A 21,237-nucleotide genomic window follows, 5' to 3' on the forward strand; every position below is an offset into this window, starting at 1 on the left:
AGATCCCATGTGATCTAACCTAAACCAGTCGACATGCAGAACCTTGTCAAATGCTTTTCTGAAGTCCATATTGATGACATCTACAGCTCTGCCTTCATCAGTCGTCTTTGAGTTTTTGTTTGAAGAAGTGACAATCAAATTAATGGGACACTATTATCATGCACAAAGCCATGTTGACTATTCCGAATCAGCCCTTGCCTTTCCAAATGCGTGTAAATGCTGTCCCTCAGCAACTTACCCACCACTGACATAAGGCTGAACAGTCTATAGTTACCTTGCTTTTTCTTAGTCTTTCTGAAATAATTGTATCACATTAGCCAACCTCCAGTGCTCTGACACCTCACGTGCGGCTTTCAATGATAAATATATCTCAGCAAGGGACTCAGCAATCTCTTCTCTCGCTTGCCTATCTGGGAAACACCTGATCATGTCCCAGGGATATTAATCTACCTTTGTGTTTTCAGACCTCCAGTAACACCTGTTTTGTAATATAAATGCTTTTCAAGACATCGCTATATTTCTCTAAGTTTCCTAGCTTCCATGTCCTTCTCCAGAGTAAGTATTGACACAAAGTAGTCTTTTAGTACCTCACCAATCTCCAGTGGTCCCACATGTTGACAGCCATGCTGATCTTTAAAAAGTCCTCTTCCCCCCATAATTATTCTTTTGCTCTTTGTTGTATAAATGGAATCTCTTTGGATTCTCCTTAATTCTATTTTCCAAGGCATCTCATGTTCCCTTTTTGCCCACCCGATTTCCCTCTTGGGTATACTCCTACTGTTCTTGTATCCCCCGAAAGATTCACTTGATCCTAGCTGTGCATGACTGACACATACCTCCTTTTTTTTTAACCAAAGCCTTGATTTCTCTAGTCATCAGCATTCACCTACAAAATGAAAACTTAACAAGCAGAGATTCTGCGATTGTGGTTGATAAAGAGCTTTGTTGATGTTGCAATCATATAATAGCTCCATTTCTAATTTCCCCACAGATAAACCCATCATCCCACCCAATCTGCTTTTCTTACCTTTCCTCTCCAAAGGTCAATGACTCATTTTTCTGGAAGGGCTTCACAAACAGTAGTTGCTTTCCATTATTGCCTTTAAGGATTTAAGGAACATAAAATCAAATCTGACAGTTCAATATAGTGCAGGGAATACAATGTCAGAGGCGCTATCTTTTAACTTGAACATTAAACAAAGGTATTGGTGCCCTCTGCTCAGGGATCTAAAACTAAATGGTGTTACTGAAGCAAAAGCTGTGTTTTTTTTTCCTGATGTCGTGGCCAACCTTCCTCCCTTAACTTCATAAAAAGATTAACTCGTTTACTTTCTGTTTGTAGATGCACCAAAATTGATTGTAATATTGGCCTACAGTACAACGGAATGAATTTCAAAAGTTATAAAATGTTTTGAGATTTCCCAGAAAGATGCTAAAACATTATATAAGTGCAAGCACTGTAGCTGTACACTGTCCATAACTTATATGTTTTATAAGCGCAACATCAGCAAAGGTCCTTTCTCATTCAGAATCTCTGCTTGTTAAATTTTCCTTTATTCTATTTTAATCTTACTGCCATTAGAAAATGCACCATCTGCTGTAACAACATAGAAGTAGCATAACTGAAGAATAGTTAGAGACATAAAACATGAGTAGAAAAATAAAACACATCTTTCAATGTTATTTATGCTTTAGCTAATTAATTAATGGAGATACCTAGCTCAACATCTTGGGTTAAATGTATCTAATATAGGCACATTGTACTTTTTAACTTTAGGTTTTCCAAATGCATTTGGAGGCTATGATGAAACGCCTGATGTCACTGCAAAATACCTCAAGGTACGGTTCAACATTTAAAGTTTATTCTCTAACTCACGTTTATTTGCATTCAGTTTTAGAACATACATAACATAGAACATTACAGCACAGTACAGGCCCTTTGGCCCTCGATGTTGTGCCGACCTGTCATACCGATCTGAAGCTCATCTAACCTACACTATTCCATGTATGTCCATATGCTTATCCAATGACGACTTAAATGTACCTAAAGTTGGCGAATCTACTACCGTTGCAGGCAAAGCATTCCATTCCCTTACTACTCTCTGAGTAAAGAAACTATCTCTGACATCTGTCCTATATCTATCACCCCTCAATTTAAAGCTATGCCCCCTCGTGCTCGCCGTCACCATCCTAGGAAAAAGGCTCTCCCTATCCACCCTATCTAACCCTCTGATTATTTTATATGTTTCTATTAAGTCACCTCTCAACCTTCTCTCCAATGAAAACAGCCTCAAGTCCCTCGCCCTTTCCTCGTAAGACCTTCCTTCCATACCAGGCAACATCCTAGTAAATCTCCCCTGCACCTTTTCCAAAGCTTCCACATCCTTCTTATAATGCGGTGACCAGCACTGCATGCAATACTCCAAGTGCGGCCTCACCAGAGTTTTGTACAGCTTCACCATAACCTCTTGGTTCCGGAACTCGATCCCTCTATTAATAAAAGCTAAAACACTGTATGCCTTCTTAACAGCCCTGTCAACCTGGGTGGCAACTTTCCAGGATCTGTGTACATGGACACCGAGATCTCTCTGCTCATCTACACTACTAAGAATCTTACCATTAGCCCTGTACTTTGCCTTCTGGTTACTCCTACCAAAGTGCATCACCTCTCACTTGTCTGCATTAAACTCCATTTGCCACCTCTCCGCCCAGCTCTGCAGCTTATCTATGTCTCTCTGCAACCTACAGCATCTTTCGTCGCTATCCACAACTCCACCAACCTTAGTGTCGTCTGCAAATTTACTAACCCATCCTTCTACACCCTCATCCAGATCATTTATAAAAATGACAAACAGCAGTGGACCCAACGTCGACCCTTGCGGTACATCACTAGTGACTGGTCTCCAGGATGAACATTTCCCATCAACTACCACCCTCTGTCTTCTTTCAGCAAGCCAATTTCTGATCCACACTGCTATATCTCCCAAAATTCCATTCTTCCGCATTTTGTACAATAGCCTATTGTGGGGAACCTTATCGAATGCCTTGCTGAAATCCATATACACCACATCAACCGGTTTACTCTCATCTACCTGTTTGGTCACCTTCTCAAAGAACTCAATAAGGTTTGTGAGACACGACCTTCCCTTCACAAAACCGTGCTGACTATCCCTAATCAATTTATTCTTTTCTAGATGATTGTAAATCCTATCCCTTATAACCTTTTCCAACACTTTACCAACAACTGTGGTAAGGCTCACTGGTCTATAATTACCAGGGTTGTCTCTACTCCCCTTCTTGAACAGGGGAACCACATTTGCTATCCTCCAGTCATCTGGCACTATTCCTGTAGACAATCCAAATCTCCCCTCCTCAATTTTTGTCCTTTTTTCTCATTTAAGCGTATGATGAGATTGACCATAGCTGCCTAAACGAGTTTATCATGTCACTACGCAACCACTTAACTATCAGCTGCACTGTATCTGAAAGTTGTTCTGTCTTCATTAAATCTCTCTTCCAGCAATCAATGCTGACAAGAAAAGGAAATCTTGGCTGTTTTATTTCTCAATTTTTCCCCCCTCCTTTTCCTGCTCTAATGGTAATATGGCTTTGGTAATTAGTGTTTTCCCAATTTTTTTTTGTTTTAGTCATTCACTGGATGAAGGTTTCACTGGCTAGGCCACCATTTAACTGCTGTCTGGACAATTAGGGATGGGAGATGAGTGTCAACCACATAGCTGTGTGTCTGGAGTCGCATATAGGCCAGACCAGGAAAGGATGATTTTTTTTTCTCTAACTGACATCAGTGAACTGGATGAGCTTTTCCTGATCATCAGCAATGGCTAGATGGTCATCATTGGACTGTTAATTCCAGATTTTTATTGAATTCTAACTTGACCCTTTGCCTTGGTGGGATTAGTACCTAGGTACACAGAACATTACCTGGATCTATGGATTAACAGTCAAGCAATAATACCACTAGGCCAACATGAGGTGTTGGCATGACTAGCTGCACCAAGCATTTATTGCCTGTTCCTAGTTGCACTTGTGCAGGTAGTAGTCAAATGCTGCAGTCCATGTGTTGTAGATTGACCCATAATGCCCATAGGGAGGGGATTCCAGGATTTTGACTCAACGACACTGAAGATAAATTGATATATTTCCAAGTCAGGATGGTACATGCTTCGAAGTGAACTTGAAGGTAGTAGTATTCTGTATCTGTTGCCCGTGTCCTTCTACATGAAAGTGATGGTGGATTTGGAAGGTGCTGTCTAAGGATCTTTGGTGAATTTCTGCAGTGCATCTTGTAGATAGTACACAAAGCTGTGACTAAGCATTGGTGGTGAAGGGGATTCAACACCATTGAATGTCAAGGAGTGGTGGTTTGATAGTCTGCATCTCAAATAAGAGGCAAAGAATTGAACTGTTTCTGGTCTGTTTAGCTATAGTCTCTATCATTATTGTAGCTTTATGACCTGTAAATATAAATTTATTATGATAATGGAAATCTTTCTAATTGTAAATTCCTGCAATTAGAACTTTATGGTTTTGCATATGGGATGCTAGATTCAGTAGGTATGTCTTTCCAATGCTCTGTTTAACTGAAGCATAAGCTCCCTACTTTTCAATTCCCCTCGCAATAAAACATTATATTCTAAATGAAATTGAAATGTTAACTCTCTTTCCTTTTCCACATATGCTACCAGACCTGCTGAGTTTTCCAGAATTCTCTGTATTTGTTTCAGATTTCTAGCATCTGCAATATTTTGCCTAAATTACTTGCTGTACCTGCACACTAACCTACTGCAATAGGTCACTGTAGTGATTAAACCAGGTGGACCTTGTTATCTACGAGGCTCTTAATTGGGGTTGTTAACCTGGGCCAGAAGGAAAGCTTTGACTGACCAATACAACCAGGAGATTAGAATCTCCTCAGTTGAAGGGACTTTCTCTGAGCTGGCTGGCCACACTCACTGTACTATGTAGTAGTAAATAAAGGGTGACTGGCGATGGCACAGCGGCCTCTGTGCAGCTATTTCAGTGGCAATGGGAGAAAACAGAACATGCCTGAAGAACCTTAGCTTGCAACTGTTATCCTAAAGCTGGGATATGCATTTCTGGCCTCATGCCTCTATTTGGGAAGCTTGACTCATTTGACCCAGCCAAAGACTGGGTTCAGTATGTAAAAGAATGCGATATGTTTTCTGGGCAAATGATATTGGGACAGATGAAAGGCAACAAGTAATCCTTCTGATTCCACAGCATTTTCAGTTACGAGAGACCTAACATTCACAGAGGCACCAGACACCAAAAACCACCGAGTTAAGAGTTGATTAAGGAAAATTATGACCTCAAACCACCTCTAACCTTGAGAGGCTGTGGTTTTGTTACGCTGTTATAGATCCCCTTGGTTCTCTATCAGGATTTTTGACAAGGTTCCGATGACTGACAGAGGCATGTGATTTTGGGTTAACCCTGAATGAGATGCTGAGAGATCATTTGCTATGTGGGATTATTGACATAACCACGCAGAAGCACCTACTAGATGAAGCCCAACTAGACTTCAAACAGACACTGAAGCTGGCCTAGTCATTAGAAAATGCGGCAAGTGGAATGTGGGAACTGCAGGGAATCCCAGTGGAAGTGGACACTCTCCCGTGTCCGACTGAGCTTGGGGAACACCACTTGAGTGTAGGCAATTGCAAAGTCTCACACATAGCATGGGTTGAGCAGAGGGACCGTAGGCCAACCCAAAGCAGAACCCCATAACAAAGCCGAACCTTGGCCAAGTGGCTAAACAGGATCTTCAGGATCTGGTTGTGGGTTGGAATGATCACGTTGCTTAGTGACACCAAAATCGGAGCCAATTAAAAGCTGATGTCTAGTTAAATGATCAAACAGTTCCCATGGAGGTCGATACCAGCGCGTTGTATCTGTGGTTGCAGAATCTGACTTTAAGAAGATTCACTCAGGACTCCAAATTTTAATCTTGTGCAAGACCTCAGCCAGACAGAGAATGTACATTGAAGAACCGTTGCAAGTTAAGGGTACAGCTTCACTTCTGGTCTGCTATGAGAAGCAGTTGGTGCACTTACCACTGATGGTAGTGAAGGGCTTCGGCCAAAGCCTGGTGGGGTGAAATGGTTGAGAAAGGTTCACCTTGATTGCTCAACACTTTTCAGTTGGAAAATAGCTGCCTCAGTGAAGTCTTAGTTAAATTCCCAAGCGTTTTTCAAGAAGGTCTTGGGACTATCAAAGGGGCCAAAGCCACTTTACACATTGACCAGGACGCAATTTGGAGATCTTTGCAAGCCCCACCTGATGCCATTTGCCATTTGGGCAAATGGGAAATCAGAAGGCTGGAGAGCATAAGAATCATCAAACCAGTGCAGTTTACAGACTGGCCATTTCTGGTCATACAATTGTGAAGTCTGATTCGCTTTGGAGATTTTAAACAAACAGTAAACCACTTCTTGCAGTTGGATAAATACCCAATCTCTCACATAGAGGACTTGTACGCAAAGTTGGCAGGGAGGCTATCTTTTACAAAGCTGGACTGAGCCACACCTACCTGTAGTTGCGACTGGATGAGGAGTCCCAGAAGTACCTACAATTAATACCCAAAAGAGTTTATATCACATACAAGACTGCCATTTGGGGTATCATCAGCCTGCACTCTTTACCAATGAACCATGGAGAACATTTTACAAGAGCTACCCCAGCTTGCTATTTAATCTGGATGATATGCTATGAACAGGGAAGACCAATAAAGCACACAAAGAATTTGGACGTGGTGTTTAAACCTTTCCCCCAAGTGAGCGAACGCCTTAGATAGGAAAAATGTATGTTCTCGGCACCCCAAGTGACCTATTTGCGTTACAGAGCCGACAAAACTGGGTTACACCCGTTGGAAGAGAAAGGGAGGGCCATGTCTGTACTGGAGCTCAGGTCTTTCCTTGGGTTAGTGAATTATTATTGAAAATTCACACATAGCCTGGTGTCCATCTTAGCACCCTTACACCTGCTGTTGAAAAAGTGTCAGCCTTGGAAATGGTCACAAAGCCAGGAAGCAACCTTTAGGGAAGTGAAAAAGTAGCTATCATCATCTAAGGTGTTGGCTCACCAGCGGTCAAATGGAGAGAAACACGTGATAGCATATGCTTCCTGGACTTTGGCTGATGCTGAACGCAAGTATGCCCAGATGGAGAAGAAAGGTTTGGTCATCTTTGTGAGGAAGTTCCACCAGAACCTTTATGAATGGAATTTGTTGTTTTAACACATCACAAACCCCTGCTAGGGTTACTGAAGGAAGACCAGGTGGTGCTGCCCCATAGCTTCTGGTAAAATTCAGCATTGGACCCTTACTCTTAGTGTGTACAGGTTTAAAAAAAAACACCCAGGAAGCCAAGTAGCTCATATGGATGCCTTGAGCCACCTCCCATTAGCAGATACTCCACTGGTATTGACTGTCTTGAAAGTGTCCATTTTGCTTTAAAACTTTCTGGATATACTTCCGGTCACGGCTAGCAATATCTGACCATGGACACACAAAAATCTGGACCTAGCAAAACTGAAACAGCTGGTGGTGATGGGGGAAACAGAAGGGCCATTGCAACAGGAATTGAAACCTTTTTGGACCTGGTGAGACCACATCACTGTAGAGAATGGCATATTATTGTGGGGAGCCAGGGTGATTGGCCTGAGAAAAGGTTGGCAGCAGATGCTGGCTGAACGCCAAAAGGGCCATCTAGGGCTTTCCAGCATGAAGATCCTGGCGAGAATCTATGTCTGGTGGCCAGGGTTGGATGCCGACATAGCTGTGTTGGTGGGGCAGTGAACAGAGTGCCAACGAAGACAAAAATTTCCACAAGCAGCTGTCCCATATTCACGGGAATGACCAGATAAACCCTTGCATGTTGACTGTGCCGGTCCTTTCAAGGTCTGAATGTTCCTGGTCATTCTGAATGCCCGTTCAAAGTGGTCGGATGTGCGTAAAGTTTATCAGCAAGCTCGGGGATGACGATTGAGAAGCTGCAAGCATTGTTTGCAACACACAAACTCCCGGATATATTGGTCATGGGGAATGGGATATCATTTACCAGCAGGGAATACAAATCTTTGCTAAAGTCCAATGGCATTTGGCACAGAAGGACAGCTTCATATCATCCGTCGTCCAGTGATCTAGCGGAAAGAGTGATCCAAACGTCGAAGATGGGTTTAAAGAAGACAGCCAAGCTGTAGCAGTTCCTGTTCGATTATAGGACCACCACCAACAGTGATTGCTGTGGCAGAGTTGCTGAAGGAGAGAACACCCCACACCAGGTTAAACGTAATACTTCCAGACCATTGTGGGGGGTGGAAGAGGGAAGGTTGAAACAGCACAGGATGCTAATACTGGCCAAATACCTTCTTAGAGAGACTGTTTAAATCAGGGGATGAAATTGGTGCTGGAACCGTGAAACGACCCTCTGTGGATACAGGATGAGGCTGGTGCAAGGTCACGTCCTGTGATTTACAAGGTTTGGGTAGGTGATACAGTCCAAGACAAACACTTGGATCACCTGAAAGCTGTTACATCACAAATGGGGAGGAGGAAAACACATGTGGCCCTTCAGAACAGCCAGAACGCCTGGCAGAAGCTGTAGGTCCTCCCCCTCCATCTAGTGTCAAGGAAACCTGAGTCCAAAATGGAAGCCGCCTCAATACTGTTGCCACTGGAAGATGAGGAGACTCTTCCAAGACGGTCCAGACACGAGACAAGCCACCGTCTGGTGCATGATGCTTGTGTCTGAGGAACCGGACCTGGCGTGAAGGTTTTGCAATTGAAGCTACAAGTGAAAGACCAGGCTTATATCCCTGGATGAGTTGGGAGGGATGTAGTGATTGGAACGAAGTGGACCTTGTTAACTGAGGTTCTTGTTTGGACCAACCAGGAAAGCTTTGTTTGACCAACATAGCCAGGAGATTATGGTCTCCTCCGTTGAAGAGATTGATCCAAGTTGGCAAGCCACAGCCAGTGTACTGTCCTCTAGTGAATAAAGAGTGACTTGGTGATGGGGCACTGGCCTCTATGCAGTTATTTCAGTCACCCAGATCTCTCTGCACCTGAGAACTCTTGTTTTTTTTTATTCTTCCTGACAAAATTGACACTTTAACACTTTCCTATTTTGTACTCCAATTGTCAGATCTTTGCCTACTCACTCATAACCTATCTGATATTGCAGGAATTTGCCATGGATGGGCTAGTGAACATTGTTGGAGGATGCTGTGGGACAACTCCAAGTCATATCCGGTAATTGCTGAATTATATAGTTTGCTGAAAATAATTTAAAATGCATGATCCTGAAGTGCTTAGAAATGCAATATAAGTTTCTCTATGTTGAAACATATTTTTATTTACTCAACTGCTATGAAGATATCTGTGGAGCAAAAATGGAATCTAGAAATGTGGACAATGTGTGCTTAAGATCGCGTGGGTTCCTGAACAGGAAGTGACACCACCAACACAGGAAATGATATCACCAACACAGGAAATGACATCACCAACCCAAGGAAACCTAACCAGATAAATAGAAAGCGGGACATAACACCAGCGCTTCATCGGAGGCTCACTGATGATGTTACCTAGAATGGTGATGAAACGTCTGAAAACGGACCTTCCAGCTCAGCGAGCAAACTCACATCCAGGGGATAGGTCAGTCCAGAGAGGATGGACGGGTCAGGGGGCCTATTTATTTCAGAATCTCCTTCCCCTCCCCCATTTCTGAAGAAGGGCCCCGACCCAAAACGTCAAGCTTTCTTGCTCCTCTGATGCTGCTTGGCCTGCTGTGTTCATCCAGCCTCATACCTTGTTATCTCAGATTCTCCAGCATCAGCAGTTCCTACTATCTCTGGATACAATCTACCTGCCTTCTGCTCATTTGTGACATTTTATTTGCAGGGAGGTTTTAAGTTTGAGTAGCGCAAGAAAAATACATCTTGCTATTTCCCTCTCCTTTGAAGCTTTAAGTAACTTCATTTCACCTTCATTACATCTGCATATTGGTTTTAAGCATGTAATGGGCAGAAAAATGACATAATTACTTGTTTCAGTATTTGGTAGGCATGAAATTAGAAGAGGATCTCAAAAATATATGAATCCATCTGAGAAATAGAGATAATTGGTATATTCATCATACTTGAAGGTGGGTGAAATGCATTTGTGTGCATTAAAATAAGTCAGCAAAGAAATAACAGGCAATATTGCATAGATATAAAATTCATCATAAATGAGAGGTCTTGCTGGTCATCTGAATGCTATATTTAAAAAGGGAACTTGAACAAATCCATGCCCCTGACTGGACCAGTGGTACTGAGGTGGAGATGATCGACAACATAATGTCCCTGAGAGTGATCATCACCAACAAACTGTCCTGGTCCACCCTTGTTGTCACTACAGTTAAAAAAGCGCAAGATCACCTCTACTTCGTCAGGAGACTAAGGAAATTCTGCATGTCCATAAAGACTCTTCTATTGACGTATCACAGAGAAAACATCTTTGTGGTATGGCACCTGCTCGGCTCAAGCCCAAAAGAAACAATAGAGAGTTGTCAACATAACCAGTCCTTCACGTAAACCAACCTCCCATCCATTGACTTTGTCTATGAAACCCACTGCATCAGGAAAGCAATCAGCAAAATAAAAGAACCCTCCCACCCCAGTTATACTCTCTTTCATCCTCTTCTGTTGGGCCTAAGATATAAAAGTTTATATACACGTACAAACAGATTCAAGAACAGCTTCTTCCCTGCTGTTAGTCGATTTCTGAATGGACCTCTTTAATGCTAATGTTGAACTCTCCCTCATCATCTTCTCGGTAGCTGTAATGTTGTATCCTGCGCTCTGTTCTGTTGTCTTGATGCACTTGTATTGTACAAGCTGCCTCTAAAGCTCATAAGACAATACTTTTCACTATACCTTGGTACACGTTAGAGTAATAAATCAAATCGAATCAAAAAAATGGAATCCTTCTTGATTAGAAATTACCAACATTCTGAAAATGTCAAAGGATTGTTCGTACAGGTTTCAAAAGAAGTCATGCTTGACCAAACTTAGTGAATTGTTTAAAGAAGTAACAGAAAAGGTGAATAGATGTTATGAGGTAGGTATCTTATTTGGACTTTCAAAATACCTTCAACAAGATGGTACATGGTAAGCTTGTGTGAGGTGCTATATTTGCTTTCACTAGTCAAGCAAAGAAGGCTTCATTTGGGTTAGGTTTGGGAGGTAACTTCCTCCCTAAAGATTTCCTATAAAGAGGTCTAGTCCCTGCCAAGAGGACAGCAGGGGACACAAAGCTCAAATTCAAGTATACTGCCAAAAGAAGCATGGAAACCCTCCACGTCAATCATAACAAGATGAGATGAGCGAACAGTCAGTACTAATGGCAATGCATGTTGTGGGCAGAAAACTCCACGTGGCATGTGGTTTCATTTGTTGCAAAGTAGACTCCAACCCTGCAAACAAAGCATCAGCGGAGATTATTCAGACAAAGAAACAACTTCACATGTAACACTTGACGCAGACTTTGCCTTTCCTAGAATTAGCTTGTGCTGCCAATAAGGAGATTGTAACAGGTGATCTTATACGACCTCACCAAAGTTCTGTGAATGCATTTCTGCCACAGATGGAAGAATGGCTACTGCTGGTACATTTTGGTGGAAGTAATGAGGAGCCCATATACTTTGGAAAATGTATCTAAATTGGGTAGAGGAGCAGAGGGTTTTGAAGATACACTTGCACAAATACTACAAGTAGTGACACTGTGTGATGAGGCCCTTAAAAATAGCTAGCAAAACACTAGATTTCAGCTCTTGTAGTGTAATTAAGCAACAAGAGATTATGTCAAATTTATTTGAAGCTTTGGTTAGACCAGACTTTGAGTACTAGGAACAGTTCTGACCACTTGGGGGGAGAAAAGAGGCATCGGAGGAGATGCAAAAAAGACATATTTAATCAGCTTTGGGATCTCTTTTCAAGAAAAAAGAAAATAGAAGTAACCTGATGAACCATTACAGAATCGTAAATATTTTTGAGGAAGGATGTGTGGAGTAAATACTTGCATCTGCAGGGCAAACTCAGAGCTTGAGGTCGTAACTATAAGATCATTGCTAAATGAATCCATTAGGAAATTCAGAAGAAATTTCTTTACCTGTGGAATGACTGTGAAATGTTGATCTCACTACCATAAGGAATAACTGAGGAGAATGTATTGGATGTATTTAAAGGGAAGCCAGATGGGGAAGAAGTTTTAAAAAATCCGAATACGATTCGGCAATAAATGTGGGAGGAGGCTTGCGTGGAGCGTAAATACCAGCCAAATCACCCATTTCTTTGCTGTAAATACTACACAGTTACAGATTATTTTTATTTAATTAACATTTTGCATCTCATTTTAGGGCAATAGCAGAAGCTGTCCAAAAATGTAGACCGAGAATTCCTCCTCCGTCTGTTTTTGGAGACTTCCTGTTACTGTCAGGTAAATAGACAACCAGGTTGGTATGCTTATGTATAAATACTAACAAGCCTGTGTTCCATTCAATTGTAGTTCATCTGGAGGGTCAGGTGTACACTGGAGCCAACTTTTGTCTTCGGTTGATTGAAGAACTAGATCAGTTTGGAAAACTTAAAGTTTTCCACTGTTTCAGTTTTGAAGATAAGTTTGCCTTAAGGTACTGATACTGGTTATTTATCAGTTGATGACATCAACAAAATTGCTCATTTTAATGGTCTGAATTTTCCAGTCCCAAATAAGATTGGAGGCAGTGGACTGGGGAAATGGGTGTAATAACTCAGGAAATCGTCTGCCGTCTGGAAAGGAATATTGTTTACTGTTTATTGTTGAATATAAAAATAGAGCCACTACTTGTGGTGTAGATAGGCTAGTCTCAAAACAGGACACACAGTTCTGCAGACTTATCCCTAGGTCTGCTTTATTCTCTAATCAGCCTGTTCCAAATGTAATTACACTTCTCTGGAGCAGTTGGGATTTGAACCCAGGCCTCCTAGTTCAGAGTTAGGGACACATCAGTCTTTAGCAAGAAATGCCAAATGGATGATCCATCTCTGCCTCCTCCACTGGTCTCAGCATTACAGATACCAGTCTTCAGCCAGTCGATTCACTCCATGTGCTATCAAGAAACAGTTGGAGGCACTGGATACAACAAAGGCTACAGGCCCTGGCAAATTCTGGCAATGGTCCGGAAGACTTGCTCCAGAACTTGCTGTTCCTCTAGCCACGCTGTTCCAGTACAGTTACAACACTTGTACCAACAATGTGGAAAATTTCCTAGGTATGTCCTGGACTGAAAACAAAAGGCCAAATCCAACCTGACCAATTACCATCCCATCTGTCTACAGTCGATTATCAGTAATGTGATAGAAAGTGTCATCACCGGTGCTATCAAAAAGCATCTGCTCAGTGATGTCCAGTTTGGGTTCTGCCGAGGCCACTCAGCTCCTGACCTCATTACAACCTTGGTTCAAACATGGTCAAGGGAGCTGAATTCCAGAGGTGAGGTGAGAGTGAATGTAAAGGCTGCATTCAACTGAGCTTGCATCCAGGAGCCCTAGCAAAACTGGTATCAAAGGGTATCCTGTCTGCTGGTTGGAGTTATACCTGACACATCCACTATGTCCTGGGACACATCTGATCAGGTGCCTGAGAATCATACACTTTTTTGTAAAAGAGCTCCAGAACCTCCCCTTCTGCAAAGTGCACTGTTTTCAAGACATAAGCATTTATCTCCCTGGGTTCTGTAGCCTCCATGTATTTCTCCATAGTAAGTACTGAGACAAATTTAAATGTAGTGTAAGAATAACTTGTGTATTGCTTTAAGCATTGTGGTGTGACCAGTTGAATCACATCTGGAACACACTACTTTACACTTGCCTGTAAAACAAGATAAAAGTTATGGCTAAACTATCTCTACGTTATATTTTGAGGGGCTTTAATCTGGTCCATAACATCCAAAAAAAAGACAATCTGATCACTTCTCCTTGATATTTATTGGTGTTACCATCAATGAATTGTCACTATCAACATACTCGGGGTTACCATTGAGCAAAAATTCAACTGAACTCGCCACAAAAACACTGGCTACAAGAGCAGGTCAGAGGCTAGGAATACTGTGACGAGTAACTCACCACTTGACACCCAAGAGCCTGTTTGCCATCTACAAGACACAAGTCAGGAGTGTGGTGAAATATTTCCCACCTTGCTTGGAAGGATGCAGCTCCAACAACATGAAGAAGCTTGATATCATCCAGGAGAAAGCAGCAGTTTGTATGCACTGCAGAAATTGACCAAAGCTCCTTCAACGGCACCATCCAAATCCACAACCACCCCTACCTAGAAGGACAAGGGCAGTAGGTACGTGACAACATCACTATCTGAAAGTTCACTTCAGAGCTGCTCGCTATTCTGACTTGGAACTATTTCCAGTGTTGCTTCACTGTTGCTGGGTCATAATCTTGGAATTGCCTTGCTAAGGGCATTGTAGGTCAACCAACAGCAGGTGGACTGCAGCTGTTCAAGAAGGCAGCTTGCCACCACCTTCTCAACGGTCAACAAGGGATGAGCAATAAATGCTTGCCAGCCACCCATGCCCATGTTTCATGAATTGAATTTAAAAAATAATTACCACAGAAGCCCCCCGAGGTCTGCTTTGTTTTATCTTAACCTATTTTTCTAATCAACCTGTTCAGAGATATTGTTACACACCTCTGGAGCAGGTGGGACTTGAACCTTGCCTCCTCTGGTCCAAAGGTAGAGACACTACCACTGCACCACAAGAGCATTCTGGGTCTACTTTATGTAGTGAGTTGATCTAATGTATTGCTTCAGTGTTAGTAGTTGTGAAGCAAATGTATTTAATTTTGCAGTGCATTTTATTCATGTTGCAGTGCACAACAGTGGCCATGAATTAGATATTATGTAGATATAGTATTACATGAATTTTTCTTTCTTATTCGGCTTGCTTCACTCTGTTGCCTGTCCTTACATTTGGCAAGCATCTTTAAATTTGTTTTATGATGTCTTTTTTTTTAGGTCTTGAACCTTTTAAAGTTGGACCTTATACCAACTTTGTCAATATTGGAGAACGTTGCAATGTAGCAGGATCTAGAAATTTTGCTAAACTTATTATGGCAGGTAATTATGAGGTAAAGTGCATCTTAACTTGCATTACTGTAAATGTGTCGTTTAAATATTTAATTCAGTTTCTGTAAATCCATGGTGCCTCAAACTGAAAAACGTCAAGTGCTTGAACATCAACATTGCAATGCAAAGGAAAAGGATGAATTTGCTTAAATCTCATTTTAGTCTGATACATGGATTACTGTTAATACCTGTTTATCCCAGAAGGAGTAGGAGGAAGATCTTATTTTACCTGTTTACTTCTGGTAGTCAAGAGGACAAATGCACAAATTGGAATACATCTTATACACTACATAGCTTCAGTGCTTGCACTGGGCCTGATATTGGAATTAGGCTACAGCTTTCCCAGCATTGTGCTCTTAACATTGAGCAAAAAGAGCATTGTGACTGCCTCTGAAGAATACAGTCGGGAAAAATAGTAATGATTTAAATTGCAAATCTTAAAGGATTTTTTTAAAGCCATGTAGTAAAGTCTCTGGCACTTACAAAGAAAATGTGTCACTTTTTATAGAACTAAATTCCCAACACTTCATGGATGATTGAAGATGGATAGTGAGTTGACATGTTATTTTGTATATAACATTAAAGACTAAGTAGTAGTTATTTAACTGTCATTTGATCCTAATTGTAGGAAGCTTTGAATGTAGCAAAATCACAAGTAAAAATGGGAGCCCAAATCCTGGACGTCAACATGGATGATGGAATGTTAGATGGCAAGAGTGCTATGATCAGATTCTGCAACCTTGTAGCAACAGAACCAGATATTGCCAAGGTTCGTACAAAATTGCCTAAAAGCAATTATTACTCATAAAAATCAATTGAGCAAGAAAATAATGAAAGCCACGCATTTGATCAGAATCTCTATTTCAGTTGTGTGGATAAATATTAATTGACCATGTTGTTTCCGTGAGCTTAATCTTACCATTGTTGATACTTAAGATAATGAAGACTCTTGTGGCACTATGTTATTGTCCCTGCCTCTGAATCAAAATGTAAGAGTTCAAGTTCTACCTGCTCCAGAGCATTTCTGAACAGATTGATTAAAAATATCACAAAAGACAATGAAATGGGTAGACATTTGGCAGATAAAATTAAATTTCAGGGGAGTATGAAGTCATTCATTTTGGTAGGAAGAACAAAAATAAGCAATACAAAATAAAGGATGCATTTCAAAAGGGGTGCAAAAGCAGAGAGACCCGGAATATATGTGCATAAATAATTGGAGGTGGGAGGACTAGCTGAGAAAGCTGTTCATAGAGCATGTGGCATCCTTGGTTTAATTAATAAGGGGACAGAATACAAAAACAAGGCAGTTATGATAAACCTATATAAAACATTGATTCAGCCTCGGGTGGAGTATTGCATCCAGTTCCGGAGCACCATGCTTTGGAAGGGTGTGAAGGTATTAGAAACAGCGAACAGTTTTATGAGAATGATTCCAGGGATGATGAATTCAGATTACAAGACTAGATGGGAGAGGCTGGTGAACTTGACCAGGGAGAAAATCAAGAGGGATTTTGGTAGACATATTCAAACTTAAGACCAGCCAGAACAGAGAGATGATCGGGCAAAACTGTTCCCATCAGTTGACAGATTGAAAACCGTGGGACACAGATTTAAGGCAATTGGCAAAGCAAACAATGATGACATGAGAATAATCTTCTCCAAGCTGTAGCAAGTGGTTAGGATCCGGAATGTACTGCCTGACAACATGATGCAGACAGATTCAGTTGCTGCTTTCAAGAGTAGTTTGGGTAATTATCTGAAGAGAAACAAATTGCATGGTTACGGAGCAGCAGGGAAAAGGCAGGTGTGTGGGACCAGGTGAGTTGCAGTTGTTGGAAGCCAGTATGAGCACTGTAAGGTGAGTGGCCTCCTCCTGTGCTGTAACTATTCTACGCCTGTTTAACAACTTAGGCTAACAGGAAGTACATGTATGTTTTTCTGTCACAGGTTCCATTGTGCATTGATTCTTCCAATTTTGCTGTGATTGAAGAGGGGTTGAAGTGCTGCCAGGGCAAATGTGTTGTAAATAGCATCAGTTTGAAGGACGGTGAGAAAAACTTTCTGGAGAAAGCACACATCATTAAACGCTTTGGGGCTGCTGTTGTAGTAATGGCATTTGATGAGAAAGGCCAGGTAAGAGTCGAATTAAACAGCAAGATGTGGTTATAATTTCCTTGCGTTCTTCAGCAATTCTTAGATTGAACTTGATTTTATTAAAATACATTTTTTTTCAATTAGTTTTATCATTTAGTTTTACTTTTATTTTCTAATCTGAGGGCAAGAAGTTAATGAATATCTTATTGCAATTTATCAACCTGCACAATGGTTCCAAGAGAAATATGTTGGTAATCATTTATCAGGGTCTCAGTTCAGGATTCAAGAAATTAAAGTAGGAGAAAAGAGAGTGGTGAAATTATGCTCCGCCTCCTGAAATTGGCGCAACATCTATTATTGGAATATGTAACAGATATTTATGGGTGATGGAGCATTAATTTGCTGGAAACTAGATTCCTGCCCCCACCCCGGGAGGTAGTGCCACCTTCAGAGAGCTTCCAACCACTGTGATTGGCCAGAAACTCTCAATTTGATTCTATGATTCCAAGTCTTAGTGCCAGGTTGATGGCAAACATGAAGGTCTTACAACAGAGATAGTAATAGAAGCTTAGGGGAGTGAGGGTTGATAAATACAGGTAGTTCTCCTAGAACACAACAGTTGCATTCTTGCATGATCTCGCACTATAGAAAACCATGCTATAGGGAAATCGCTACAGAAAAAATGCTAAGCTTGTAGAGCAGAAAGTTTGCATTCTCCAAGTAGTGTCCACTATTCATCAATTGTGTTACATCCAATTCGCGTTAACAAAACATGCATTATAGCAGAACTACCTGTATTGACAAAAGCATGCTTAAATTGTTGCACCCAGCTAGGGCAGACCTTGATGGGAAAGGGAGTCTATCTGGAAGGAGAGTTAATGTGGGAGGCTCTCACCCCCTTCCCACCCAAGGCTTCAACTGGGTGGCCTGCCAGATTTCCATTAATCTCCCTGACCTCACCCACTAGCCTCAAAATTGAGGTCAGGCAGGTGGCCCATTAATTGGCCTCTTAAGTACCAGGTTCACATAATTGAAGTTAGATAGAGGGTGGCATGAGGGCAACCTGTGGAATATTTTGGGATCTTTATATTGCAAGCCCTACAATAGGGGACCTTAAAATTCTGCCCATGAAGTTTATGCTCAGGAGGATGATGACACCTAGTGGCAAAATGCATTACCACATCAAACAGCCCACAGTAAATTTGTTTAACACTGACCCAGTTGGCATTGTTTCCCTTTAATGGGGTCTGAGATCTTGTTTAACGTTGCAAGATTCATTTCAGCATTGTTTCCCTCCAGTCTAACAACTGCCATGCAGCCCAATTGGTGTTACATTGGACCAGCTTGTTCTACTCTCGAATCCTCTGGCTTGCTTTTTCTCTCTGCCCAACTCTCCGGTTTAAAATCTCTCCCTGTTCCCGACCCTGTGACTTGAGGCTTCTTCCCATGCCTAATCCACCTGCTTGTGGCTTCTTCCTGTCCCTGACCCTCTGACTTGAGGCCTCTTCAGTCATTCTTTGTCCTTCTCCCTGTTTATAAATCTCTGAACTGTCCACGTGCCTGACCCATCAATGAGCATCTTTTGCTCGTCCCTGATTCTTCAACTTGTGGCATCTTCAGCCCCTCCCCATATCTGACCATTCAACTTTTTCACCCAAAGGGTTGAGAGTCTGTGAAATTTCCAACCCGATGAAGTAGTTCTTATTGAATGTTTTTACAGCTAAGATACTTTTTGAACAGTAAAGGAATTTAGGGTTAAGGTGGGTAAGCGGTGCTGGGGCCATGAAAAGATCAGCCACGATCTTACTGAATGGCAGAGCAGGCTCGAAGGGCTTGATGGCTGCCTCTTAACTCCTAGTTCTTAGGTGTTCAACTTATGCCCCCCCCCCACCTTATCTCTGCAACCTTGACCTTCCAACTTGTGACCTTTCCCACTCCCTGTCTCTCTAACTTGTGATCTTCTTCTCATGATGAACTTCTCACTCCCTGATTCCCCCCCTTGCCTTTGTCTCTCAAACATGCATTCCATTCAAGATTCAGATCTGATTGGAAGGCCGAGATCCTGGTTTGTAAAAGTATACATCTGGACTTCGTGCAATCCATTTTTTTTTAAGAAAATTACTGTCAAAACCGCTCGTCCTACCTCTCCCCTCTAATCTCCAGAGCTCATGCTTATAGTTAGAGGGATGAGGACTGAGACAGGCTGCAGATTGGAGAGTCAGGTAGAGGAAGAGACTGGGACCAGGGTAGGGGGGGTAATTGGTGATAATATGCAGAAAAACAGGATTGGCTGCAAGAGGGAATTACTGGAAATGTGAATTTACATTCTTTATATTTTTAACTTTATTTAGTTAAAATACATATTTCATTGGTCAATTATTTCAACTTTAAAACAAAATACTTTTTATTTTAAATATGTGAAAGGTCCGATAGAACCCAATTATAGCTTTTAATTGGTTTTAATATGAAAATGTGATTCACTTCAAATCATGATTTTCAGGAATACAACCGCAACTTTAAGTGAAGATTTTGCACTGTCGTGAAATTCAGTGGAAACATTGCGCCATCAGGGTTAGGGATGGGCAGGTATGGGAGCTTGCTTTTGAGTGTGCAGTTTCTCAGAAAATCCAGAGTTTACAGCTCATTGGTTTCTGTCCTCAACTGTATGCAAAGATGATGCACCATCTCTGAAAATTTAGTGCTGTCAATGTTTTAATTCAGCATGTCTCACATCAATCTATCTGTAACATGACATATGTAGTATTACAGGCAGAAATCCAAGACAAGCTTTTTGGGATTCCAATTGCTTTTTATAGTCTCTTAATGTGAAGTGGCCCAAGACATTGTGCAGAAGTGACTGTATATTTGAGGCAGCTGTTGGTAATTTTGAACGATAAGTTTGTCATGTATGAATTGCAAGCTTGCATTTTGACACTGAAGCTGTCACACACTTATAAATAAAATGGTCTCAGTTTCTCACGTTGTAACCTGAAGGGTACAGTGTAATCGTGTTCAAAATTATACTCCAATAAATGAACTATTGCATGTTAATATATGTCGGTGGACAGCTGAATAGTTAAGAGATTAAACGGAAGGAAATCCTAACTACGGTTTGTGTTCCCTTATTAGGCAACTGAGATTAAAGATAAAGTGGAAATATGTACTAGAGCCTATGGCCTGCTTGTGAACAGGGTGAAATTTAATCCAAATGATATAATATTTGATCCAAATATATTGACAATTGGAACTGGAATGGAGGAGCATAGTCTGTATGCTGAAAACTTTATCAAAGCTACTTCAATTATAAAGGTAAGTGTACATTATCAAGTACTTAAAAATTACAGTAAGTAGCTGAGATCAGAGTATAACAAAATTGAGCTGTTGAATAGGTGCTTTATCGCTGCCTTTACAGTAGGGAAAAAGTAATGGTCTGATTTCAAAAAAAAGTCAGTATGTGAATAAAGCTGTTCATAAAATGTGCAATAGCCAGTGCTTAGCCAATGAATCCTGACAAAGCAAATCTGGATCATAAATTGTGTTATGGACCAGACCAAACCCCCTCAATGTCAATGAGATAGCCTTGATCCTAACTTTGAAACGCAAGTGCATTGCATTCCAGATGCAATTTGATTGGTCAAACTATCAGGCTTGAAGCAGAACTCACTTTATTCATATGCTACAATTAAAATACAGACAAAATAAAGTAAAATAGTGGGTTTAACTTTAACTGTCAAAATACTTAATAAACAACTCATTAACTGTTTCAATATAGTAACACTCATAAGCACACAAAAACAGAAATTGCTAGAAAAGCTCAGCAGGTCAGGCAGCATCTGTGGAGAGAAATCAAGTTGAAGCTTCAGGTCCAGTGACCCTTCCTCATAAGCACACTTTTAGCAATGCCAAAGTCAGTAAAATGGATTGTCTATTTCAGCAGCAGG

General features: G+C 41.3%; 1 protein-coding gene across 3 annotated transcripts in view; it reads left to right on the forward strand.

The window, feature by feature from the left end:
- Window positions 1-21,237, forward strand: part of mtr (5-methyltetrahydrofolate-homocysteine methyltransferase) — a 95,164-nt gene that overhangs the window by 22,792 nt on the left and 51,135 nt on the right. For 2 of the 3 annotated variants that reach the window (XM_059648656.1, XM_059648657.1), the window contains exons 10-16: window positions 1,778-1,839; window positions 9,225-9,292; window positions 12,438-12,517; window positions 15,089-15,201; window positions 15,828-15,968; window positions 17,150-17,335; window positions 20,426-20,605. In XM_059648656.1, coding sequence (XP_059504639.1) covers window positions 1,778-1,839; window positions 9,225-9,292; window positions 12,438-12,517; window positions 15,089-15,201; window positions 15,828-15,968; window positions 17,150-17,335; window positions 20,426-20,605 — 830 coding nt within the window. Of the gene's footprint in view, window positions 1-1,777; window positions 1,840-9,224; window positions 9,293-12,437; window positions 12,518-15,088; window positions 15,202-15,827; window positions 15,969-17,149; window positions 17,336-20,425; window positions 20,606-21,237 lie in introns of those variants that run through there. The other variant, XM_059648658.1, reaches the window with a different exon arrangement.

The sequence above is a fragment of the Stegostoma tigrinum genome, chromosome 9 (assembly GCF_030684315.1).
Source record: "Stegostoma tigrinum isolate sSteTig4 chromosome 9, sSteTig4.hap1, whole genome shotgun sequence".
Classification (NCBI taxonomy): domain Eukaryota; kingdom Metazoa; phylum Chordata; class Chondrichthyes; order Orectolobiformes; family Stegostomatidae; genus Stegostoma; species Stegostoma tigrinum.